General features: G+C 56.3%; 2 protein-coding genes across 3 annotated transcripts; one reads left to right on the forward strand and one right to left on the reverse strand.

The window, feature by feature from the left end:
* Positions 1–260: 260 nt before the first annotated feature.
* Positions 261–16,511, reverse strand: EMC8 (ER membrane protein complex subunit 8). Its single transcript, XM_039226551.1, has 5 exons — positions 16,083–16,511; positions 8,198–8,274; positions 2,005–2,074; positions 1,193–1,287; positions 261–738 (listed from the first exon to the last, which is right to left on the reverse strand). The coding sequence occupies exons 1-5, from the start codon at positions 16,311–16,313 to the stop codon at positions 579–581; spliced, it is 633 nt and encodes a 210-aa protein (XP_039082482.1). The 5' UTR covers positions 16,314–16,511; the 3' UTR covers positions 261–578.
* Positions 16,512–16,656: 145 nt separating this feature from the next.
* LOC120228268 lies at positions 16,657–23,944 on the forward strand. 2 transcript variants are annotated; one of them, XM_039226564.1, is made up of 5 exons: positions 16,657–16,755; positions 17,851–17,927; positions 22,115–22,282; positions 22,795–22,926; positions 23,692–23,944. In XM_039226564.1, exons 2-5 carry the CDS (start codon positions 17,855–17,857, stop codon positions 23,826–23,828), a joined length of 510 nt encoding a protein of 169 aa, XP_039082495.1. In that variant the 5' UTR covers positions 16,657–16,755; positions 17,851–17,854; the 3' UTR covers positions 23,829–23,944. The 2 variants fall into 2 exon arrangements, with proteins under 2 accessions (XP_039082495.1, XP_039082503.1); XM_039226572.1 differs by having other exon boundaries at positions 16,691–16,747; positions 17,854–17,927.
* The last annotated feature ends 677 nt before the right edge of the window (positions 23,945–24,621 follow it).

Here is a 24,621-nt window from a genome sequence, read left to right on the forward strand (position 1 = left end):
CCGCCACCCGCGGCGGCTGCTCTCACCCTTCACGATGGCCGTCTCTCAGGCCACAGTGCCATCGTTCCCCGACGCGCGCCCACCTGGCGTGGGGCCGCAGTGTCCCCAGCGCAGACGCCAGGGCGCCACACACCTGATCCCGGGGCCCAACGCGAACCCAAGCACGATGAAAAGTCACAAACACTCACGTACAAGATTTGGGTTTTTTCTTTTTTTCTTTTAAAGGTAGTTCATGAGCCTTAAGAAGTATTCTCTCCAGATTATAAAAGGCTAAAACTGTTTAATAGGAACAATCTCGGACAAGCAGAAACAGCTCCGATTTGGAGGATCAGAGCAACATACAACTGGGAGGGACTCCGCAGGGGCGGTCGGACGGGACACTCTGGACCTCCTCCAGCGACTCTGCGTTAACTAAGAAGCCGGCTGACGGACGTCCTGCGCTCTGTCAGGACACATGCCGCCTGGGAAACTGTCAGCTCCCCACGCAGGCTATAGGGGAGATCTTATTTACATTTAAAAATAGCTTTCTCCTCCGGGGCGCAGGGCGCAGGCCCGAGGGCAGTCTCGCACGCAGCTCCCTAGCACAGGTGCAGGACGGCCCTGTTGATCTCCGGGTTCGTCCAGTCATTCCGGATGTCATCGAGGTGGTTATCGAAATCCACAAGGGTCTCGTACGACCGGCTGTCCAGGAGTGACGCGGAGATCCTCTGGGCCTCTGGCCAGTCTTCACAGTAATCACTACGAGGCGAAACAGGAGAGATCAGGCTCTTGGCCCGGAACAGGTGGCTTTCCCCCAGAGCACACAGAAACCCGGCCGCACGCACGCACGGTGGCACAAAGGAGGACATTCATGGGTCCGGGCACACATGTGGGTTTTAAACAGAGATGTGCAGAGTGCGGGACCCGGCTAAGAAACGAAGGAGCCTCCTCCAGACGAAATCCCGAAGAAGCTCGGGCGGGGGGTGCGGAGGCGGGCGCCAGTGGCTCCGGGAGTGGTTATAGATAACCAGAGCAAAGCCCTGAAAGAGGGGCCCTGGGGGCGGGGGACCCCGAGAGCACGCGCGCTTCCTATATGAGGTTTGCACGCGCCCCCGCAGAGCACGCTAACCGGAAACCAGAAAGCCGGGCGGGCTTTCCCGTGGACCAGCCCCCAGCACCCTGCGCGGGGCCGCCCCGAGGACACGGCACTCACTAGTGTGGGTCTCTGCACCGCCATTTGTTTTCATGGTGCTCGTACACGTGGATCGTGGGCACCACGCAGTCCATCGTAAACTTAGTGTTGTCCACCTGTGTACAAGACAAAGGACGCACTTGTGAACAGAGCTAACAAAGGGTGGTGGCCAGCACCTTTCTGGAAGTCCTGTCACCTCGTGGCTCAGGGCAGCAGCTGAAGCCCCAGCTCGGACAGAAGCCCCCACGCAGTGCGGACACCGCAAGCCCAATGCATGCAGTCACACCTCGAGTGTGGTCCGAGGTCACCGTGCATTACGCAGAGCGGACGCTCGGTACTAACCGGCACCCTCGCAGAAGCAGCGCTTCTGACCATGACTTCTTCCCGCTCTGTTAGAAGTGGGTCTGAATTGACTTTGATGTCCGCTACCATCTACCTGACTTCTTCCTTCCCTCTGGGCCGTCAGCTGCTCTAATTCAATGGCTCTCACACTTGAGCGTGCATCAGAATCATCTGGAAGCTTGTTAAAGCAGCCTGCTGGGCCCTGAGAATTTCTGACAAGTTCCAGGGGGTGCTGCTGTGACTGGCACAGAACCCCACCCTGAGAACCACTGAACTGGGGTGACTGTGCCCTTCCGGAGGCGTGGCGTGTGCCATGCTGCCCGCGGCATGTGCGCTGCGCCCCGCGAGTCGGGAGAGGGGCACAGAGGGCGGCACGGGTCTGACGGAGCCTCTGCAGAGAGAGCACTTACACGGGAAAGCTCCACGCGAGCGAGAGAAGGCTCAGCAGCGGGGCCGGCGACAGCAAGCACGACAGCGCCCGAGTGACTCACCATGACGAGAGCTGTGTCGCTGAAGCCCTCGGCGATCCTGGAGGCCACCTTTTCTGCAACCTGGTTGGGACTGCAAGAGACGCACGGTGAGCTGGCTGGCGTCCTAGGCCCCCGGGGGCAGGGGCGCAGGGCTCAGAGCTCGGAGGCAAAGGGCGGGGCCAGACGCACGCCCACTAAGGTGGCTTCCGGCCACTGTGGTCGGCTCGGCCGCGGGGACTCGTGCTGTAAAGGCAGTGGGGAGCACGGCACACGGCAGGTCTCTGCGTTGGGGCAGACGCATCTCCTGAACAGAAGGGCTCCCCGGAACCGGCGGAGGGCGCAGCCGGCGCGCTGAGCTCCCGCCCTCTGAGGCCTCCGGGTCACAGGCTTACTCACAAAGGGACTCTGGCCACCCCTCAGCTGCCGGCAATGGAGTCACTGGCCTTTTCTTTTTAATCTTAAAAATCCCTAGGCCACTGCAAGTCTCCATGCTTGTCAGCCTTCAGTCGCTGGCTCTGGCCCGTCCCAACCTCGATAAAGGACAACTTGCTCCTGTAAGTCACTAAAGCAAACTAGAGGCTTCCACAGTCTCCGTGGGCACCCCGCCACCCTGGCCATCCCTGAGCCTACCTAGCAGGGGCCTCCTCCCACCCGGAGGCCCCTCCACGCAGACCTCCTCCTCGGGGGCCTCCTTTAGTGGCCCTGCCCCGCTGCCAAATTTGAGCCACTCTTTTCCTTCATAGGAAAAAACATTATTTGCTCAGTTTCCTCTCTCCAACCTCTCTCCTTTCAACCATGTTTGTTAAACTTCGATAAATCGTAATCTTCTTGTCTCTTCGTGCCACTTGGTCACCACAACTGTGCACTCTGGCACCCACCCCCTTACCTTCGAGGGTCCACGCCCCGGAGCCCCGCCCGCGGCCCAGCCGGAACCTTCCGCGTCTGGCCTGCTGGTCAGTCTACTTTCTCTGACTGTCCGCTCTCCCCTGGACCCTCACCGGTGCTGCAGGCCCCTGCCCTGCCTCGGCCTCCTCTGCTCAGGCCCTCACTCTACAACTGGGTTTCCACAATTGCTTCCTAACCGGCCTCATTTTCTAGGCTCTTATTTCATGTGTCCTGAAACCTCTCTTTAGATCAATCTTCCTAAAGTGAAACTTCCATCCTGCTTCCTGCGACTCACCTCAGCCTGAGAGAGAAGAGTCTGCTGTCCTCAGCCTAGTACATACATCCAAGCCTCCCCCCGCACCCCCGGGGACCAGCCACCGCCGCCCCTACTCACAGGAGCAGGGGTGCGGGGACACACCGTGTCATTAATGTCAGCGGAACGGCCTGCAAGTCTCCCTCGTGCGCTGTTCCCTGTCTGGGATGCCCTTCCAGGCTGCTCTCTGCTTCCCCATCCCGGCCCATCCGCCACGCCCAGAAAACCCCGTGCTCCCCTCGCTCCCCAGCAGGGTCCATTCGGCCTGCCTCTGTTTCTCTCTCAAGTGCTTTAATGCCTAATCCTTGGCGCGCACGGTCTCTCTCTGCAGCTTATTTCGCACCGTACAATAAAGTCTCAGTTTTTCGAACCAAGGACTGAGCCATATATATTTTAATGACCACAAAAACACATTGATAATTGTTGGGTTTACTCAAAGAAACATACTATATATACAATTATGTTGTATTTGACTGAGCTGCCAAAAAAAAAGGGCTGATTAATAATGTTTTAGGAAAATGAGTAATTTTCTTTAATTGTTCCATTTTCACTTCCAAAATTGAGAATTTGCAGTGATGAGCTGCCTGTAACTCTGCAGGATTAAAAAACAACTGGAAAGAGAACAACAGAGCCGTTTAAAAGAGGATAGGCCCCAGCCGCTGCTGTCCCTCAGGCCACCACACACGCCCCGCAAGGGACAGCCCGGCTCTACAGCATCCACCAGGAGGCGGCAGGCGCCCAGTGCCCACAGCTTACGTGGCGAATGGCAAGGAGGGGGGCTGGAGCCATGGGGGAGGCCGGCCTATTCACCCACGAAACGTGGACCAGACACAATGTGACGTCCTCACTCGCTCGCACCTTCTGTTTGCTGAGCACCTGATCTTCTGGAGACTCGTCAGGTGGCTGCCACCATGACGCTTGTAAACCCATAGTCCTAACATTCATGACGGTCCCAGTAGCCAGTGACCTTGATCAGGAAGGGGTCAGGACACATTCATCACCAACAACTACCACTTCCGATGCCCAAGAACTCAAATTTAGTTAATGAGCTGAAAAAGTATTTGAAAGAATTGCCCCTTTTGTTTACAATTTCTGGTATCACATGCTTGCTCTCCAATCCTGACCCACCTCACCCCTAACTGCATTCCTAACGTAGGGCTGTCCCTCCACTGCCTCGCTTCTCACGAGGCCCCGTCAGCTCCTTGCTCCTGTGAAGGCTCAGCTGTCTATGAAACTGCAGGCCGCCCGCAGGCCCAGACCACCTTGCCCACCCCCTCCTCAGCTCGCACAGAACTGAGACCTCACCTTCTCGACCTAAAGGCTTTTTTCTTTTTTTTTTTTTAAAGCATCTAACCTCAGACGGGGCGTGGCGCCTGGTGCTGACATTCACCCACGTGTAATCCAAACCAGGAAGCAAATCACCAGCAAGTATGAAGTGCTATGATGTAACTTGACAGAATGCCCTTAAGTTTAATAAACCAGCTACAAACAGGTTACACCTCAAAATATTAAAATATGGATTAAAAAAAAAAAAACAAACTACGTTTCCTGGGGCGCCTGTGGGGCTCAGTCAGCTAAGTGGCCAACTCCGGCTCAGGACATGATCTCGTGGTTCAGGAGTTCGAGCCCCGCGTCGGGCTCTGTGCTGACAACTCGGAGCCTGGAGCTGTTTCCAATTCTGTGTCTCCCCCTCTCTCTGCCACTCCCTGCTCGTGCTCTTTCTCTCTCACTGTCAAAATAAACAATAAAACTTTAAAAACAACAACTATGTTTCTTATGTTGTACTTTTCATCTCTGTGACTTATTTAATTAAAGTTTATTTTAAGAGTGAGAGAGAGAGAGAAAGAGAGACAGAAGCTGGCTCTGTGCTGTCAGGGCAGAGCCTGATGTGGGGCTCAAACCCAAGAAACGGTGAGATCGTGCCCTGAGCCGAAATCAAGAGTCAGATGCTCAACTGACTGAGCCACCCAGGCGCCCTTGTGACTCATTTATTTTATAATTTAAAGTCTCTGCCTCTTAACCCCCTTCATCTATTTCACCCATCCCCCCATCCACCTTCCCTCTGGTGACCACTAGCTTGTCCCTTGTATTTAAGAGTTTATGTTTATTACTATTACTTTTTATTATTTTAAAAAAGCTTTTAAGTAATTTCTACACCTAACGTGAGGCCCAAGCCCACAACTCCGAGATCAAGGGTCACATACTCCAGTGACAAACCAGTCAGGTGCCCCAACTGTTTTGTTTTTTTTTTGATTCCACATAAAAGTGAAATCATACAATACTTGTCTTTTTCTGACTTATTTCACTTAGCACCACACCGTCGAGGTCACAAATAGCAAGACGTCATCCCCTTCTACATATGTAAGTACCACGCCTCATACCACGCATCTACTGACGGCCGCCGGGGCTGCTGCCGTGGCCTTGGCCGCTGTGAAGTGCTACGTCCAGGGCTGCGTGCATCTTTTCTATTTAGTGTTTTCATTTTCTTTAGTTAAATGCCCAGTAGTGGAATTACTGGCATAGGGTGGTTCTCTGTGTAAGCTGGGGGGGCTCCACACTGCTTCCACAGAGGCGGCACCAGCTGGCGTCCCCACCAACAGGTTCCCTTTGCTCCACATCCTCACCATCACCTGCTGTTCCTTATGTTGCTGATCTGAGCCCTTCTGACGGGTGTGGGGTGATATCTCACTGTGGCTGTGACGGCATTTCCGCAACAACGGTGATGCCGGGTGTCCTCTCTGTCATGTCTGCTGTGCCTTCTGTGCATCTTCTTTGGAAAAACGTCTATTCAGGTCCTCTGCTCATTTATTATTTTTGGGCGGTGCTGAGTTGAGGAAGTTCTTCACGTATGTTGGATATTAACCCCTTATGGGTACATCATCTGCACACACCTTCTCTCACTCACTAGCCTGCCTTTTTGTTGATGGTTTCCTTGGCCGTGCAAAAGCTTTTTATGTTGGTGTAGTCCCAACAGTATTTTCAAAAGATCCTTTGAAAAAAGTAATCACAGGACTAGTAATAGTAACGGCCCAAAGGTGGTTCTCTGAACGAAGCACAAAGCTAAACATGGTATATGTTGCTTCACTTTGTCCTCAAGACCAATGTCTTAACATTTTTAAAAATGTTTTATTTATTTCTGAGAGATTGAGAGAGAGATAGACAGACAGCATGAGCAGGGGAGGGGCAGAGAAAGAGGGAGACACAGAATCTGAAGCAGGCTCCAGGCTGAGGTGGCAGTCAGCACAGAGCCTGACGCGGGGCTCAAACCCATGAACAGTGAGATCATGACCTGAGCCGAAGTTGGACTATTGCCTGACTGAGCCCCCAGGTGCCCCATCAAGACCAATTTCTGAGGCGTGAACTGCTACCCCCATCTAACAGACAGGACCACCGCAGCCTGAGAAAGTGAGGTCAGTACTTATGATTGGAACCCAAGTCTGCCTGACTCTGAGGCCTGTGCTGTGAGCCACTGTTAACCCGCCAGGATTTCTAAAGGAAGGACGCAGTTTACGTCAGGTCTGGCTGAAGAGACAGTGAAGGTTTCCCAGGCACGACGTCAGCGTGATCTCCGCTCCAGAGCTCCCCAGCCGTGTGGCGTCTGTGCAGTGACTGTCTCTGGCTGGCCCTTCTGCACCAGAACGTGGTGAGGGTTAGAAAGGAGGCCACACAGCCCCGCGGCACACCGGGAGGGTACCCCCCCTTCCCATCCAGCAGAGAGTCCTCCGAAGGGACTATAGGGTAACTGTTTAAGTCCCTACAGGTCTGGTAAGGACATGTCAGCAGGCACGTCAACAGACACAGATGAGGGAACGCAAGCCCCCTGAGCAGAGCAGGTAAAGGAAACGGGTAAGTGCTGAAGTTACGAGTAGCATGAAAATGGTGTCTGCGTAGAAGGCTGGGCCGGGCCGGACTGAGATCCAAATAGAGGCAGGAAGACGGAGGAGCCGGGAGCTGAGTGCACGCACACGTGGGGCACGCGAGGTGGGGCCCTGGGAGCGGGGTGAGGAGGGGAGGAGTGGAGGCTTCTGCGCCACAAACGGGGCCGCTCCTCCCGCCTGCTCTCCTGGCCTTTCTGTGAGGGCGCCTGTGGGAGGGCAGAGCTCGGTTCAGGAAACCTCCTTCCAAGGACAGCTCCCCAGGCTCACAAAGTGAAGTTCGACAGGCCCCAGAGCCCGACCTTTCCAGCGCCACTTCCTGGCACTTCCCTCCGTGTGCGCCCCAGGCTCCAGCCGCTTCCGCCCGGTGCCCACCTCACGCTGTCCCCTCTCCTGCTCTGCACACAGGCACCCGACACGCCCAGTCCCGCGAGCCCTGCTCAAACGACACGGCACCCCGAGGGCTGGTCCGGTCACCCCGGCCGGACGGCTCCTCTCCGCTCCTGCTGCCACACCCTCTGCACCGCCCCCTTAGCACACACGGCCCCGCAGGCGCAGGGCTGGTGGCACCTTCTGTCCAAGCCCCCGCCCCCCCGCCCCGCCGTGAGTTCCCTCACACGCTGCCCAGACCTTCGGAAACGACCCTCACTCGGACGAGCCCCCCAGCGTGTTGCTTTCTCTGTGGAGACGGAGACTAATGCGGAAATGAAGCAAAGTCCTTGGCTTTGCTCACTAGCAAGAACCAGAGGCCACATGGAGGAAGCTGCAAACAGGACACCTTCACCGCGCATCGCACCCTAAGAGCAGCGAATCTAAAAGTTTTGTGGTCTCTGTCCCCAGACACGGCACAGTTCCTCCCCAGTGCTCTGCCACACACCATTCCTAGCTGGGACAGCATCGGGGGACCCTGACTGTCGCCTTCACTGTATGAATTCCCTCCAAGCAAGATAAAGACTATACAAAACTCCATCCCAAATTAATTGAAGTGTTAGGGTTTCTGCTGTTTGGAATGATCACACCACAGCCCCCCGCAAACACTATAAACAAGCATGGAAGGCGAGGAGGGGTTGTTCCCACAGACAGCATGGCAGACACGGTCACGTGACCATCCTCTCAGACCAGAGGGTTTGCTCGGACGTACCTGGCATCCTTGACTCGTTCATTAGCTTGGTAATAACCGGCGATCACATAGCTATTATCTTTGCACCATGAATCAATCTGAAAGAGACAAACATAGGGAATAAAAGATGAATGATTTTCTCTTAAACGTCACCTTTTTTTTTTTTAATGTTTATTTTACTTTTTTGAGAGACAGAGACAGAGAGTGAGTGGGGAAGAGGCAGAGAGAGAGGGAGACACAGAATCTAAAGAAGGCTCCAGGCTCCGAGCTGTCAGCACACGCTGGGTCTGAACTCACAGACCGCAAGATCATGACCTGAGCCGAAGTCGGACACTTTACCGACTGAGCCACGCAGGCGTCCCAAATGTCACCTCTTAATAAACACAGGACACCTTGCCCCTCCCCTCCCACCCCACGCTGGGACAAGACACTGTATAATCCCTGAATCCTCGTCCCCAGGAGAAAGCACAAGAAAACGGGTGCTCCCGGGACAAAGGCCACACCAGCGTGCCACCCAGGGCCTGTGGGAGCCGCAGGGAGCACGGGAGAGCCTCACTCTCACCAGCAGGCCCAGGGCCGATGCTGCGGGGAGGCGGTGGAGGGGACCACCTTTACCCACCTCCTTTTTTTTTTTTTAAATGTTTTATTTATTTCTGAGAGAGAGGGAGGGAGGAAGGGAGAGAGGGAGGGAGGGAGGGAGGGACAGTGTGAGCAGGGGAGGGGCAGAGAGAGAGGGAGACACAGAATCCAAAGCAGGCTACAGGCTCTGAGCTAGTTGTCAGCACAGAGCCCGACGCGGGACTTGAACCCATGAACCATGAGATAATGACCTGAGCCAAAGTCATTCGGCTAACAGACTAAGCCACCAAGGCTCCCCGACCCACCTCCTCTTAAGATATAAAGCATCCTGGGGCTTGGGCAGGGCTTCAGATCACAGAAATCGACCCTTCACAAAGAAACTAAACCTATAAATCTGCACAGCCAGGGGCAGAGCCAGAACGGGAATCTTGGCTCTTGGCGTCTTAAAACCAAGCCTTTTTATATTACATTTAAATTTCTGTGTTCTTAGCACCAGACCATGAGAAGGTTTTATGCTGGGATGTGGGGTAGAGAGGCACACGCCCACGTGTGGGCAGATGTCAGCAGGGGTGTGTATGCAAATGCGCGCACACACACATTCTCTCTCGTGCACTCCATTCCCTGCAGCATGCTTTTAAATGGGAGCACGGGGGCCGACTTTCAAAGTTTTTGTCCATTTTATAATGTGCCGCTCTTCTCTCATCAGATTTAGCTTCCTGCGGGTCTAATGCCATTATTAACAACAACAAAAGGTCATCCTAACTGCTTTGCCATAATGGAATTTTAATAACGTGCTACAGTGAATTCTATTCTCAGCCTGCAGAAGAGGAAATAACATCGATCGTCATTTTTTTATAGTAAATTAACTAGTTAAAAATATTCTTCTTTCCTTAAAAAAACACACAGCATAGCTGAGCTGTTCTTTTTCTTCAGCTCTGGTTTGGGGCTCAGGCAGTGTCCTTTGTGACTAAAGGAGATATTACCAGATGGTTCCAGTCCAAGGTTCCCTGCTCGCACAAGGATTAGAATAATAATTCTGGCCGCCTAAGAGCTCACGAATTACCATATTGGGTCAAAAGTAAGGCTCAATGAACCAATTAGATGTTTTGGTCACCCACTCAGAAGATGAGGGCTGTGTCTCCTAAATATTTATAATGGCGTTTTCCCTGTAACTTTGCTACAAATGACCCCACAGCTACTTGTATTTTGTTTCGACCACCTCTTAAAGGCGCGGCTTACAGCAGCAACTTCTTCCATTTTCTTCTAAACCTACTTTCTGCAGCACCAAACGACGCGGCCTGGCCTGAACTCTGGCATCCGACCCAGTCCCTGAACGCAACCCACAGGACTAGCCTCTTCAGCGTGTCCTCGCTGCCCACCTGGGTCCCTCTCCCGCTCTCTGGTGAGGCTTGTCCTTCTGGCCAGAGTCAGAACTAGAGACAAATCTAAAATGGGTCAGTGGTGCTGATTCCTTCTGGAAGCTCTAAGAATCTGCTCCTTGCCCACCCGGCATCTAGAGGTGACCCACATTCCTGACGGCGGGGGGGGGGGGGTTGCAGCACCACTCTGACCTCTGCTGCTGTCACCCCTCCTCGCACTCACGCTGCCCCGCCCGCCTCCTTCCTGGGAGAACCGGGGTGACTGCACTGGGCTCTTCCGATCATCCAGCTCCACCTCCCCACCTCAAGACCCTTAACTTAATCTCTGCAGAGTCCCTTTTGCCAGGTAAGGTCACATACTTGTGGGTTCCCAGCATTAGGGCAGGGACACGTTAGGGAACCATTTTTGACTGAGCACAGCTACATTCAGTATGAGGATCACTACTTGCTGCCGCTGCCGCTCTGACTACCCCGCGAGCAGTCTGTGCGGCCCCTCGATCCCTTCCTGGGCTGGAGGCACACAGTTCAGGACATGCCCCCCAGCACACCCACGTGGGATCACCTTGCATCTGTGCTCAGGGAGCACAGAAAGATCCTGACATGAATGTGATTCTTGTGACAAACACAACGGCCTAACCAATTCCAGCCGAAAGATAGCGTCATGACCTTGAGCTTCTAGAACTCTCTGAAAAGGCTGCCCTAAAAGTGAACTAGGTCTGACTTGGCTTTGAAACTTTTGAATGGTTCAAACAAAGACAACCAAGCTTACGGTAAGGATGCCCATGATGGGCACGCACCCTGCATCCACGGTCCAGACACACACACAGCTGGGAACGCAGAAGGGTGGATGTAGAGCTGACTGAGGGCCTCCACCAGGCACCAGAGCCGCAGAGGTCGGGTATTGAAAAAAAAATTTTTTTAAATGTTTAGTTATTTTGACAGAGAGAGCAAGCGGGCAAGTACACGCAAGCAGAGAAGGGGCACAGAGAGAAGCAGACTCTATGCTGACAGCCTGACATGGGGCCCGAACTCACGAACTGTGAGACCATGACCTGAGCCAAAATCAGGAGAGCCAGACGCTTAACCAACCAAGCCACCCAGGCGCCCCAGGCGAACAAGTGGAAGTTTTCTTTGATGGTTTCAAATATGGAACCAGACCTCCTCAGGTGAGAGGGACCTGGAAGGCAGTAGATGTCGTGAGCAGAGATGAGCAGTATGAACGGGCAGGGGTGGGGCGGGCAGGCCTCGAGGGGCTTCACAATCCTGCAGAAAGCCCAAAAGGCTTGGGGATTGAAGAGGCAGCTCGCCCAGTCAAGGCCACCTGCTCCCAAGCGGGGGCAGGGCAGGGCCGAGGAGCGGAGGGCTGGCCGTCTGACCCCGGGTCTCTGGGAGTCCGTGTCCCCGGTCCCTGCCCCCCCGCCACGCAGCCTGGGAACAGTTCACACGAAGACCACAGCTCAGGACAGCTGACTCCGCACACGGCCTGGATTCTGCACTTACTCCTGTATGTTTACCGTTCAGAGGCCAAGGGGGGACACTTGTACGGTGGCATAAGCCCGCCATGCCCTCCGTCCCGCGCCCTTCTGGCCTGTTCCGTGTGGGACACGTAGAATCACTAGAGGCACCGGCTCCCCTCGTTCACGCCAGCTCAGCTCTGCCCCGAGAACGACCAGCTTCTCTCTGCGAACTTGCTAATGTACGCGTGTGACACCATCATCTTCACGGCACTCTTACCTACCTCGCGCGACCGTGCCAGCGCCATAAAGCAGGGAAGGCAGGGTGAGAGCCACCCTGGGGAGGGCATCACTCCCACACATGCCACTTACAAGCCGAGGGTGTCTGGGCGGGTCTTGGGAGCCTAAGGGGAGGGCTAGACGCACGAGAACAAAAGCTCCCTCTCAGGTCGGGCGCAGAGCCGAGTCCTCAGGGGACGGAAAGCAGCCGGAGCCACGAAAGAGGAAAGAGGAGCTCCGGAGGCACGTGGGACGGGCAGAGGGTGAGATCCGGGGGGAAGAACTGAAAAGAGGGCCTGGGCCAACCCTCTCCCAGGCTAGCCATGAATGTTCTGGATGTAACGGGGCGGGGGGGGGGGGCAGAATCCACAGGGGCTTAGGAAGGAGCCAGGGGACAGCTGCCCCCACAAAGGAGCACAGAGAAGGCACACGTGGAGGCAGCAGAAAGAATTCTGGACAGAAATCAAGGTGGTTATAGACCAACTGGCAACTGAGAAAGTCACGTCAGCAGAAGGTAATCACAAATTGCTCCACAGAACCGGGAAACCAAGGGACTGAGGGGAAAAGGCCGAAAAGGGATTAGAGAAGCAGCAGGTCTGTGCTAATTTTCCTGCTAACGTTTTATGGGTTTTTGCTCTTAGAAGTAATTCCGTCACTACCGACGTCAAAGGGTTATAAGGATAAATAACAGGCATAAGTGCTTTAAAAAAAAAAAATGAAAAGCACCCAGAAATGCAAGGATTTTGTTTAAAATGGAAAATTATAATGAAAAGCTTTTCAAAGGAATCTGATGTTGCCCTTTGATGGACTGCTTATCAAGTCAGCCCACTTACCAAAAATAATTACTCCCTGAATAGAGAAAAAGCCATGAGGACGAGGCCTCGTTTATATGGTTTCATGGATTTAGAAGCTTTATTAAAACCTCATCTTCCATAGCTGATGGCCTGATAAACTGTGGCTCCATATGCAGAGATTTTTCATTTCTTCAGGTTATAAAGTTGCTAAGTCAAGAGCTAAATGGCATAAACTTAAATTCCTTAATTGTGATAAAAAATTTTTTTTGGATTCAAATGGGAAATTTTCCCTTGTCACTTTACTCTGAAAATTATATTTAATTTGTACTCAATTGGCATCTTTTTCACACGGGTCTAAAGCTAGGGCTGTGATTCAGTGCAGGTCAGTGTCAGAGGGGCCAGTGTAACCCACAGTCTCCTGGCAAGGATGGAGCCCCAGCGGGCTTGTTCTTGCTCTTTCTAGAAGCTGTTGCAGAGAATCTAGTTCAGACTTAACTCTGCAGGATGGGAGACTCAAACACGGAAGGGCACATCTGGGGGAAGTGCTCTAAGTAGAGACTGAGAACAGATGGTAATGACATGGGGCGGGGGGGAGGCAAGATCAACCGGGGCCCCATGCGGTGTCCCTCTCTTTTAGACAGCGTAAGTGGAGGAGGGGCAGAGGGAGAGGGACGGGGTGCCCCTTTTCCTCTTAACAAGTTGGTGGCACTGGGCCCTTATGAGAGTCGAGGTCTACCTCTGGGTGTCTTCCCTCCCCAGGTAAGTGGTTTGGGAGGCAGCTCTGGTCCTCGGGGAAAATCCGCGTAAAGGTGACTCTAACGCAGTTGTTTATAGTTAGTATATTTCATTCTCTCAGGTATTGCATTTATATCTTATGACAGTACCATAACCCTTTCACTCTATAAAGCTTAACGAAGAATGAGAAGAATGAACTCTTTGACAATTCCAAGTGAGGTTCAAGTTTGTCTTTAAGATGGTTACATATTTTATAGGGTTTTTTTTGAGACTGAGAGACAGAGTGCGAGCAGGGGAGGGGCAGAGAGAGAGGGAGACACAGAATCCGAAGCAGCTCCAGGCTCCGAGCTGTCAGCACAGAGCCCGACGCGGGGCTCGAACGTACAAACTGTGAGATCATGACCTGAGCCGAAGTCGGACGCTTAACCAACTGAGCCCCCCACGCGCCCTGAGCTTGTAGCAATTTCTTTTTTTTTTTTTTTAATATTTTTTATTTATTTCTAGGAGAGAGAGAGAGACAGCGTGAGCAGGGGAGGGGCAGAGAGAGGGAGACACAGAATCCGAAGCAGCTCCAGGCTGAGCTGTCAGCACAGAGCCCGATGCGGGGCTTGAACCCACGAACCGAGAGATCATGACCCGAGCGCAGCTGGATGCCTGACTGAGGCGTCTGATAGGATTTCAAACGGATTTAAAGGAACACGCGCCTCCTTGCGGCCCCTCCGGCCGCTCCTCTGCCCGCTCTCCTTCCACACGCTGCCCCTGCCAACACGGCAGAGCTCCCGGTTCCCCGTCGTCTCCAGCCCATCCCGCTTGTAAGCTCCAGGCCCGTTTTTCAACGTTCAGCGCTAGGTCTTCCTTCCCCCTCAAGGAAGGGCTCCGCCGGTGTCCAGTGCAGGTCGGAAACCAGGCTGTCACCAGGTGTCACCGTTGCTGCCTTCTCCCTGTGTCCAGTCCCCATCACAGGATCCTGCGGCCTCTTCGGCCTGGGTGCCCCATCTGTCCCCTCTGCATCCAGGCTGCACTCGGTCGAGGCCACCCCTCTGCCTCTGCCCCTGACACGCTCCTTGCTGCGGGCCGGAGCCCTTCCTCGGGCACACAGCCCTGCCCGTGCGACCCTCCTCCGGGGGCTGCCCTCTGTCCTCACGGCGGTGCCCGCACTCCCGTGGGATCGGCATGGTGCTCTGAACTCTGTCCGCGCTCACCTCTCTCCACCCTGGAGCCCTTAACGCTCTACACTCTAGCCCCCCGCCCCCCCCCCCGGGCCGTTTTCTCACCCCTCTACCTTGACTGCCCTCCCCCTTCGCCCGCACCCCCCCCACTAGTATGGCCCACCGAGCCACTCCCTCTCTGCTTGCGCCCCCTCAGCCTCTGCAGGGCTCCGCTAGCTCCGGACCCCTCACTGCGTTCTGCTTCACCCCCACCCGGGGCACTTGCTCTTAGACACTACCTTCTGCCCGGAGCAAGTTCAACTGCTAAGCAGGTGCGGTGACCCCCAGCCCAGGCCTGGCACCCGAGTGGGACACTGAAGAGTCCTGCCTTAATGCGCCTGGTAAACCTAGTTCCCTGCAGGTGACAGCGTTTCACACCCAATCAGCCTGCGGTTCCCTTGATAGCAGAGCAACTAAGGCAGGTGGATGAAGAAAACTTGCATTAACACCCCCCACCCCACGGGACAGCACATTTCTTCAGGAGTAGCTAAGACACTGATTTCTAAGTATCTCCGTCTTACTTATCTCCTGCCCGGAAGAACCTCGCCCAGTTTCGCAGGCAGGGCCCCCAAGCCTGGGGCGGGCCCTCCACCCAGGGTCCTTCCTGCTTACCAGGAACGCCCTCGGTGCCAGAATTAGGAACCTGTGACACGGGCTCACTTTACTTGACCTGAAGCACAGAGAAAGGAGTTCTACCTAAACCTTCTCCAACCCAACGTTCTGCGCGAACTGACTTCAAGGGTCAGTTTACACTTAGTGAAAAGTGCACAGTGTCTCGGCTCGGAGGCCGCGGCGGCCGGCGGCCCCTGCAGCGGTGCGTCCCGCCGCCCGGGGGGCCCCAGCGCCACTGCCCGGGGCGCCATCGCCAGCCGCTCCGCGCCCCGAGTGCTGCGGCCGAACAGCACGTCTGCTACCGCTTCTCAGGCCCACACAGTCTTCAGCTCCGGAAACAGGCGGCGCGCGCGCGGCTCCTGACGCCGGGGCCGTGAGTTCGAGCCCCGCGCGGCGGGTAGGGACGACTTGGGCCCCTTCGGGTGAAGTCCGGCGCAGGAACCGAGCGGCCCTGCCCACCCGGCGCCGGCGCACATTCATCGGGAGGAGGGCCCGCTCCCCGCCAACGGGCCGGGTCGTCTACACCCGCGTCTCATACGGAGCGGCTGGGAAGGGGCGCGGGGAGCCCCCCCGCGACATCTAACACCAGCTCCCCACCCCTACCCCGGCCTCCCCGTCCCCGGGCAGGGGCGCGGTCGAGTCACGCCCCACTCAGCTACAGCCCGGCCCCGCAAAGGTCGCCCCGGGGTCAGGAACGGACCCAAAGCGCCTCCGACGGCAAAGGCGGCCGCTGCCCGCTCCCCGGGCGCCGGGCGGAGGCCGCGGGGCCGCCCCGCTCTGCGCCGCCTCCTCCGGGGTGGGCTCCAGGCTCGCGCTCGCCACCCCGCCCGCACACCCCGAGGGGAGGCCGCCCCTCCGGCGCTTACCAGGGTGAGGGCCACCTCCAGCATGGGGGCGAGGGCCAGGGTGCCGTGGAAGAGGGGGATGCAGTCCACGAAGAGGGTGTGGGGGCCGCCGGGGCCGCCCAGGGGCAGGTGCTCCTTGCGGGGCTTCTGCTTCTCGGCCACCAGCAGCCCGTTGACGGCGCAGTGCGGGTACTTGGCGCCGTGCAGCACCATCTTGCAGTACGCCTGGGTGGTGAGCTTCACCCCGGGCATGCTGAGCCCGGCAGGGCCCCGGAGGCCCCGGCGCCGGCTCAGGCCTGGGTTCCCCGCCCGGCCGCCCGGCACCTCAGCGGAGAAGCGGGGTGGAGCGGCGGCGGCCTGGCGCGGCCCCGCTGCGGGCTGGGCTCCTCACCCACCCGCTCTCGCCCGCGGGCGGCCCACGCGCCCGCCTCACACTCCACTCGCGCTCCTGGCCGGCCGCCGCCGTAAAGCAGCCTCCGACGCCGCCGTAAAGCGGCCCGGCCTGTCCTTTTACGACGCTCGCGGCGCGGCCCTCCTTCCGCTCGGGTGACCTCCGGCGCGGCCGGGTCCTCCTCGATCCCGTGGTGCTCCGCGCGTGCCATCGTTCCTCTCTTCCGGTAGCGGGCAGCCCGGGCACAGAGGGCGGTCGCGGCGGTCGCGGCGGGCAGCGGCGGCGGCAGCGGCAGGTGAGCGGGCAGAGGGTGACGGCCGGCCCTCGCCGCGGGGCCTGGGGAGCCAGGGGCCCCGGGAGCCAGCGGACGAGCGTGCCCGCGACCCGGCGCCAGCAGGGAGCGGCGGCTGGGCCTGAGTCCTGTGACATTGAGGCCTGCCGGCGGGGCTTCGGGGCTCGGGCGCCGCCGGCTCAAGGCCTGTGTGCCGCCCCGCAGCATTCCGCCAGGCTGCACGGGCGCCGCCCCGGCCGCGGGCTAGTTTCGGGCTCTGACCTTGGAGCGCCCGCTGGCCGAGGGCAGGGCCGGGGGTCGGCGCTGCAGCCACGGCCCGCAGCCCTCCGGCTACGGATGCGCGACCGGCCCGGTTTAACGGGGCTCGGGGAGGGTCGTCCCGCGTCCGCTCACGTGCGGGCCGGGCCTGGGGAGAAAAGACGCGGGGTGCAAGCCAGTTCAGCCCTGACATCATGCTTCTGTTTATTCTGTATTTTCTGAATGCGTTCGGCGTCCCTTTCGTCGTCAGCAGTCCCCTGAAAGGTCCCCTTTTGAAGGAGGGGGAGATAGGGGAGACAGGCCCAAAGCTGCAAGGTCCGCGGTGAGAGGTGGGCCGTCCAGGTCATCCGTGGTCCGCAGACGCTGACAGTGGGCCAGGACGTCTCTGCAGCCTCCCCGCCTGATGTCTTTTTCCTATTCTAGGCGCATGCTAGGGTTCTCACCAAATGCTCATTTGCATGCAATGCATGCCGGTACCTTTGAGCTGTTTACCCTTTTCCTCCAAACTGGAGCCCATCTTGGCAGCTCAGCTCTTTAGGCTTTAGTTCCTTCAGTCTCCTCGATAAAATCTCTTCTTGTTTTATAACAAAGCCAGTTTTCTGCTAATTTCTTGTCTTAGGTATACGTTATGGCATTTGGTTTATAACTAAACTAATAAAAACGCGTTGATTGCTGGGAAAACTCTTATCCTGGGGTATTTCGCGAATTTAGAGTCAGTAATGAAGAAACAGGGGATCCCATATGTTGAGGAGAAGACATCAAAACAGTCGCATGGCGTTCCCAAATGCACAGGAATTCCCAATAGGTGTTTGCCCTTATTCATTGAGGAGCTGTATATTTTTCTCTTTCAGAATGTTGGCTACCAGAGTGTTCAGCCTGATTGGCAAGCGGGCGATCTCCACCTCCGTGTGTGTTCGAGCCCATGGTAAGTGCAACTTCTTTTATGGGCTGAGCTCATTTCATTTTGCTCCCACTGGGTGTGAGCTCCTATGCTGGGGTTTCAAACGCAGATGGTCTAAGGTGGCTAAGATCCTGATTCTGCTGTCCTGGGGCTTCAGGAGAGGTGTGAATATTTTAACAGGGCATGCTTCTAGATTACAAGGCGTTGTGAGTCATGTTGAATACTAGTCTGGATCTCTGTTTGCACTGCTCTTTCCCCCCTACCTTCCCTTCCCATTTTTTCAGGCTCAAGTTCTACTCCTTCCAAGAGATTTCCACCATAGGCGGCTTTAATGATCTCCTCTCTCATCCCCCCAAAACTCCCAAACGTTTATCTTCGATACCGATTACATTATAGGGGCAATGGAAGGGAAGGAGTTTGGAATTCTAGCCTGAGCAGAAGTTAATCTCATTTCTGTCTTGGATGAGCTTAAGTGTAGGAATCTCTTTAGTCACCTGAGATCTACATAAAGAGCTTAGTTCAGTGCCTAGCACATAGCAGGTTTAGTTTTGCATTTATTGAGCACCTTTGCACCAGACGCTGGTAGGGTTTGAGAGTAAAAAGAATACAAGGTGGAATCTTTCCACAGGACGTTTGCAATCCGGAGAGGGACAGTGGTTGAGGAAGTGAGGCACCCTGGGGAGAAACATTTAGCCTGGCCTGGGGCTCAGGGCCGGTACCTGGAGGAGAGGCTTCTCTGTGCTAAAGGATTAGTAGGTTCAACCTTACATTCCAGAGGAGGATGGCGGGCGGGCGTTGTAGGCAGAGGGAAAGCCCGCAAAAGGGCAACATGCAGATTAGCATGGCAGGTGGTGTCAGTGAGGGGTCAAGAGCAAGGCTTGAGCAGTGATAATGAACTTGGAGAGCACAGCTTATGAATCCAGGGGCTTGATACCCAGTAACTGCTACTGCCTCAGCTGCTTTCACGTGTGAATTTTGTCTTGAAATTGTGTCCTCGAATTGGCGCTACTTTGTGTTGTCTTACATTTTCCTCTATTGTGCTGCCCAGGGTAACGCTGTGGACACAGATCATAGAGTGAGAGGATCGTTGAAGTGTTTGTTGTGTAATAAAGGCAAGTTCGTTGTTTCATTCGTACACATGGAAGGAGACACTCCTCATTATAGGAAGCCGGGGGCGGGGGGCTCAGTCAGTTAGGTGTCCGACTTGATTCCTGCGTTGGGCTGTATGCTGACAGCGAGGAGTCTGCTTGGGACTCCCTCTCGCCCCCCCATAAATAAAATAAAAATTTTTTAAATCTAGGAAGTCATTTATGATAGATTATATTTTGTTTCTATTTTGGCTTTGCTTATGTATGTTCTTAGCTTTGTGTAGTTTGTTTAGTTTGTTTGAGGTGCAGAAAGTGAGCTTTATCTGTTCCGAGTGTAACGTCCTGTGGGTTTTGATAAGCGCCCACAGGTGTGTAACAGCGGTGCCACAGCACGACAGCCTTTCCATCGCCCTAAAAGTCCCTCCCTGTCCCCTCGGTCATTCTGACCTTTCGTAAGAAGCACCTTCTTTCTCTTTACAGCGATGTTGGCCTGCACTTAGCCCAGGTGTTGTTTTGGCTGGAAGTTCAGTTAGGTCCTTTTTGAAATCCTCCAGCGGCTTCTCTTGTCCAGGGTAAGACCTGGGACTCGCCTCTCTGATGTTGTCACAGCGTCCTCACAGGAGGAAGTGACGGGTGCAAACCCACTCTCCCGGGTTGCTCAGGGCCCCCGTCACCCCCGGTGGGGTGGTTCCGGCCTGCGGCACCCCTGCTTCTGCCTCAGCTCCACGCTTGTGGGTGGGGCTTCTTTCTAATCGGCAGCCTCAGCGCCAGGCCTTTCCTCGCCGCCCATTGTAAAGGTGCTGCCCGCCTGACGTCACCCTGCTTTGTCTGCTTGGAGGGCTGACACTGGGGTTTCTGTGTATCGTCCGTCTCTGCTTCCAGAATGTAGGCTTTCTTGAGGCCGAGAACCTGCCTTTGTTCGTTACTCTGTCTTCTGTGCACAGGACGCCAGTGGAGAAAACTGCAGTCCACTGAGGCTTGTCCTTTCCTTTTTCCTTTCTTTTTTTTTTTCTTTTTACAATATATATCTGTGGGGAGAGAGAACACGTGCGTCCATGAGCAGGGGTGGGGCAGAGAGAGAGAGGGAGGGAGGGACACAGAGGGTCCAAGCAGGCTTGGCCCTGTTAGCGCAGAGCCCGATTTGGGGCTTGAACTCACGAACTGTGAGATCGTGCCCTGAGCCGAAATCAGGAGTCGCGTGCTTAACTGACTGAGGCCCCCGGGCACCCCTGTCCTTTTGTTTTTAGCTTTCACGCGAGGTACCTGAATACACGGATCGGTTTTCCACACGCAGAGCACCCCTGGCAGCCGCTGCTGTCTGGGTGCTTGTGCTGTGACATGTGACCATGGGGGCCGCTCCCGAGTCCCCAGATTCCCCAGCGGAGGCTCAGGAACCCACCCGCTAAGGACAGCACTGACAAGTCTCTTCCATTTTTCGTCTCTCTCTTAAAGGAACCCTTGCTGTGCTAATCTTTGTGGGGTGTGGGGGGGCCAGGCCCCAAGTGCCGTGGATCCCTGCCGCTCTGAGGCCCTTCTTGTTCTAGAAAGTGCAGTCTTATGCCGAGAGTGCTCCAAGGTGGTGAGCGTTCACATTTGTATAATTTACTGAGACGTAATTGACACGAAGGACGTTGACCTGGTGAGAGTGCCCTTCAGTGGTTTTGAGTTTAGTCCCCGAGCTGTGTAGTAATCACCGGTCAGTTTTAGAATGTTCTCGTTACCCCAACTTACGTCTGTTTTTACTGATCATTGTGAGCTGAGTGCTGTATATGTTCCTGTTAGTCCACTCGTTCTTATAGAACCTTAGACTTTTAAAAAACGGAAAGTAATTCCAGTCCTGTCCCCCTTAAAGGTTTTGGGATCAGGCCAGGTGTACGCCAGCTGCCGCTCTGCATGGCACAGATTAGCACCTGCCAAGTTGTACTCTGCTTGAGGGGCAGCAGCGGGTCTCACCACTAACCTGCCTTAGAGGGGCTGTGATCACGGGGACCTGCCGATGGGCGTGGGGTGTTCTTCCAGGCGCTCAGCTCACTCCTCCAGACCAGTGTGGATCACAGCCCTTTCCCGTGGACACAGCATGGAGTTGAAAAAACGGCTTTCAGCAGCGGCAAAGTCCTAAATATAAATGAAGATATTCTTTTCTTTCCTGGTTTCTGAACTATTTTTCTCTGTCCTTAAGTAACACAGACGTGTGCTGCTTTTAAGGCACGAAGATTCCTCTCTCTTGGAGCAGAAATCCCCATTTTGTTTTCTCTCTCCGCTGATGACAACGGGTTTGCGCTGCCGGGAGTTTTGTGTGTTCAGTTGTACGTATGTGAAGGTCCACAGATGGTTTATGTTAAAAAAAAAAAAAAAAAGTCTCAGGATTGTCCCGTGACTTGCCGAGGACACGGCGATTCCCTCACTGTCCTGGCCGTCGTACCTTGCTTCCTGCTGCGCGTGCGCCCCCATTTCTTTCCTCTGCGCCGCCTTTTCTGTTCCTGACCCTCGCGCCGTAAGCCCGGGTGCACAGGCCTGTCCGCTTCTGGCCGGCGAGCGCCGCGGGTGGCGTCTTCGCTGCCCTCAGCCGCCCTAGAGCCGCGGGGCCGCGGAGCAGGGGCTCGGGAAGCAGTGCTGACCCGTGGACGGACCATGCCTGCTGCCCCCGTGGGGGAGTCGTGCCCCTTCCTTCATGGGCACGGCTTGTTTGGTTTGTTATAATAAACGGAGCCCTGTGTCTCAGTTTCTGACCTTTGGACGCTTGTTTCTTTTACGGGTTTTTTGTTGTTTTTGCTCTTCCTCCTTAGTTTGAGTTTCCTGCAGAAGGGCCTGCGTGCCCTCTGCGTGGCCTGGTACTGGGTGGTGCTGGTACTGGCTGGCCCACGGCCTCCGGCGGCAGTCACCCTGGCAGGAGCGTGCTGGCTGCAGGGAAGAGCCGCGGTTACCCGGCTGCCCGGCACCCCGGTTCTGCCGTCTGGGCCACGCAGGACAGGCCTCTCCCCGCTTCCACAACAGCGCGTCGGCTGTGTGGTGCCGTGGCCTCAGCTCCCCGGGATGAGCGAGGTCGTCAGGGGCCTTCACCTGTCCTCATTTTGATCACTCAGAACCCGTGAATTTTCAAACACTTGGCCCTGTGTCGTATAGGAAGCGTCGTGAAGAGCGATGACTTTGCCCTCCCGAGCTACGTGGACAGGCGCGACTACCCCCTGCCCGACGTGCTGCACGTCAAGAACCTGTCTGCCAGCCAGAAGGCCTTGAAGGAGAAGGAGAAGGCCCCCTGGAGCAGCCTGTCCATCGATGAGAAAGTCGAACGTGGGTATTGAAGCAGGACTAGTGGCAGACGTGGGAGAGAGGATTCTTAGCGGGTTCTGGGCCGGGAGCGTGGGGTGCTGCCCGGAGGCTGGCGGGGGTCATGCCTCGTGGGCTGGTTCCGGGGCCCTGGCTCAGCGGACTGGCCGCCCCCCTGCCCGGGGCTTTGTGTCCTGGGAGCAACGTGGATGCGGGGCGGCCGGGTGTGGGGCGTGTGGACGCAGCGTGGCGGCTGTGCCGGGCGGGCCGTGTCCGCTGTGACTTACTGACAGGGCCAGCACGGTACGTGGCCGTCGGGGCGGAGGGGCTGAGGCTGTGGGGGGTCAGCAGATCCCGCACGGTGACCCGGTTTGGTGGGGTTTTTTGCTCAAAGCAGACTCGGTGTGTGTGTCCCCTCTGCCGCCCCGCATACCGTGTGGGGAGCCTGAGCGCGTGCTCTGCCCCGGGCTGCGCGTGCGGGAGGTGCAGCGGGCCCGCCGGGGACGCTCGTGCCAATGGCCATGTTCTCTCCCCAGTTTACCGCATCAAGTTCAATGAGAGCTTTGCTGAGATGAACCGGAGCACGAACGAGTGGAAGACGGTTGTGGGCACCGCCCTGTTCTTCATCGGCTTCACCGCTCTCATCCTCATCTGGGAGAAGCACTACGGTGCGTGGGGCGGGCGCTGGGGGCTTGGGTCACAGCCACACGACACCGGGTCGGGTCAGCGCCGCGGTGTGATCCACAGTCTGGTGTTCCGACGGCGGGCTGTGCTGGGTAGGGAGCGGCCACCCGTTCTGGAGGGCACACTGCGTTTCTGTAGCGCGGGAGCGCGCCCCCCCCCCCACCCCGGTTACCCGGCCGGTGCGGTGAGGGTCCGTCAAGGAAGAGGGCGCGGTTTCTTAGTGGAGGGCTGTTTCCACTGAGTCGAGACTTCGTCTCCAGAGGCGGACCGCAGGGCGTCTGCTGAGACGGAGGGGCTGCCCATCCTTCCCGCGCTGTGTCTCCCGGCAGGACGGGGTTTTCTGTTCCCAACGGCTGTGACCCTGTACCTTTGGTCTGACTGCGGACGTGTTTCTCGTGCGCATGTATTTGACCTCACAGGTCACTTTGGCTTTTGTGCTCAGTGTTGGTCTGTAGACCCCTTGTCTGCGTCTCACGGGCTGGACGTTCTGCTCCTGGCTTGTCGCTGATGGGTAACCCTTTGTCAGCAGAGGATACTTTGGAAACATCGAGAGTTGTCAATGCCTGGAATTCAAAGCGCGCGCGCGCGCGTGTGTGTGTGTGTGTGTGTGTGTGTGTGGTGTGTGTGTGTGTGTGTGTGTGTGTGTGTGGTGTGTGGGTGCCGAGTGGCAGATGACTTGGCCAGCGTGGTGGGGAAGACGTGACGCGTGTAGTCGGGACGGTGTCTCATGACGTTGTTTTGGGCTGCAGTGTACGGCCCCATCCCGCACACCTTCGAGGAGGAGTGGGTGGCCAAGCAGACCAAGAGGATGCTGGACATGAAGGTCGGCCCGATCCAGGGCTTCTCGGCCAAGTGGGACTACGACAAGAACGAGTGGAAGAAATAGGAGCGCGCCACCCCCCACCTGAGCCTCGCCTCGTGCCGCCTCCTCCACGCAGCTCCGCGCCTCCCGGAACCTGTGATCTCGCGGTGCCCATGCTAATAAACGAGCAGTTTACGTGAGCTCCGCTGTGGTTGCTTCTTTGATAACTGATAATCAGCCAAGGTGCCTGTGGTTCGGAAGTTTCTCCCAAGGGTCTGCTGTGAATAGATCTCGGGTATGAATGAAGTGGTGGAAGCTGTTTAGGGAGACGTCACATGAAAGTTAGAAACGTAGGTTCTCTGTGACGTGGGGTGTTTTGGCTTTTGATTAGAGACTGCCGAGAGTAAAATCCCATTAAGACAGCTGGACCCGCAGAAGCCCCGCGGCTCTCTTCCTTCCAGGGCCGCCCCGAGATTGTCAGTGTTGGTGGGAGCGGTTGTGTAGGAAGCTCCGGGCCCGGGAGCCCCCTGGGGCCGCGTCCGCTGTCCTGCTGCTCGCCCAGCTGCTCTGCCCGTCCCACCCCCTACCTGATCCCCGGAGGCCCTGATGGGGCCGTGGAACAGATCCTAGAACGTTCCATGCCAGGAGCTGCACAGAGGGCTGGCGCAAAGGGGTCTCCCTGCAGCCTCAGTGGGGGGCGACCTTTGAGAAGCGCAGCTGTAACTGGGGCAGGAGGGGGAGTTGGCCTGGCGCTCCATCAGAGCCCATCCCGGATGGAGGCCTGTGGTGCATGGCAGGCTTGAACTAAGCCGCTGAAAACTCAGAGCAGGTGAAGGGAAGCCCTGATGGTAGTGTCTTCCTGATGCTTTGGGGAGGC

The sequence above is a fragment of the Hyaena hyaena genome, unplaced genomic scaffold (genome assembly GCF_003009895.1).
Source record: "Hyaena hyaena isolate Hyena2069 unplaced genomic scaffold, ASM300989v1 scaffold_1, whole genome shotgun sequence".
NCBI lineage: Eukaryota > Metazoa > Chordata > Mammalia > Carnivora > Hyaenidae > Hyaena > Hyaena hyaena.

Coding starts and splice junctions, on each gene's coding strand:
- EMC8 (XM_039226551.1), bottom strand. CDS start 16,313: ATGCCCGGGGTGAAGCTCACCACCCAGGCGTACTGCAAGATGGTGCTG. Junction 8,275..16,082: donor TGGAGGTGGCCCTCACCCTG/GTAAGCGCCGGA, acceptor TGTCTCTTTCAG/ATTGATTCATGGTGCAAAGA. Junction 2,075..8,197: donor GAACGAGTCAAGGATGCCAG/GTACGTCCGAGC, acceptor CGTCTCTTGCAG/TCCCAACCAGGTTGCAGAAA.
- LOC120228268 (XM_039226564.1), top strand. CDS start 17,855: ATGTTGGCTACCAGAGTGTTCAGCCTGATTGGCAAGCGGGCGATCTCC. Junction 17,928..22,114: donor CGTGTGTGTTCGAGCCCATG/GTAAGTGCAACT, acceptor TGTGTCGTATAG/GAAGCGTCGTGAAGAGCGAT. Junction 22,283..22,794: donor CATCGATGAGAAAGTCGAAC/GTGGGTATTGAA, acceptor TTCTCTCCCCAG/TTTACCGCATCAAGTTCAAT.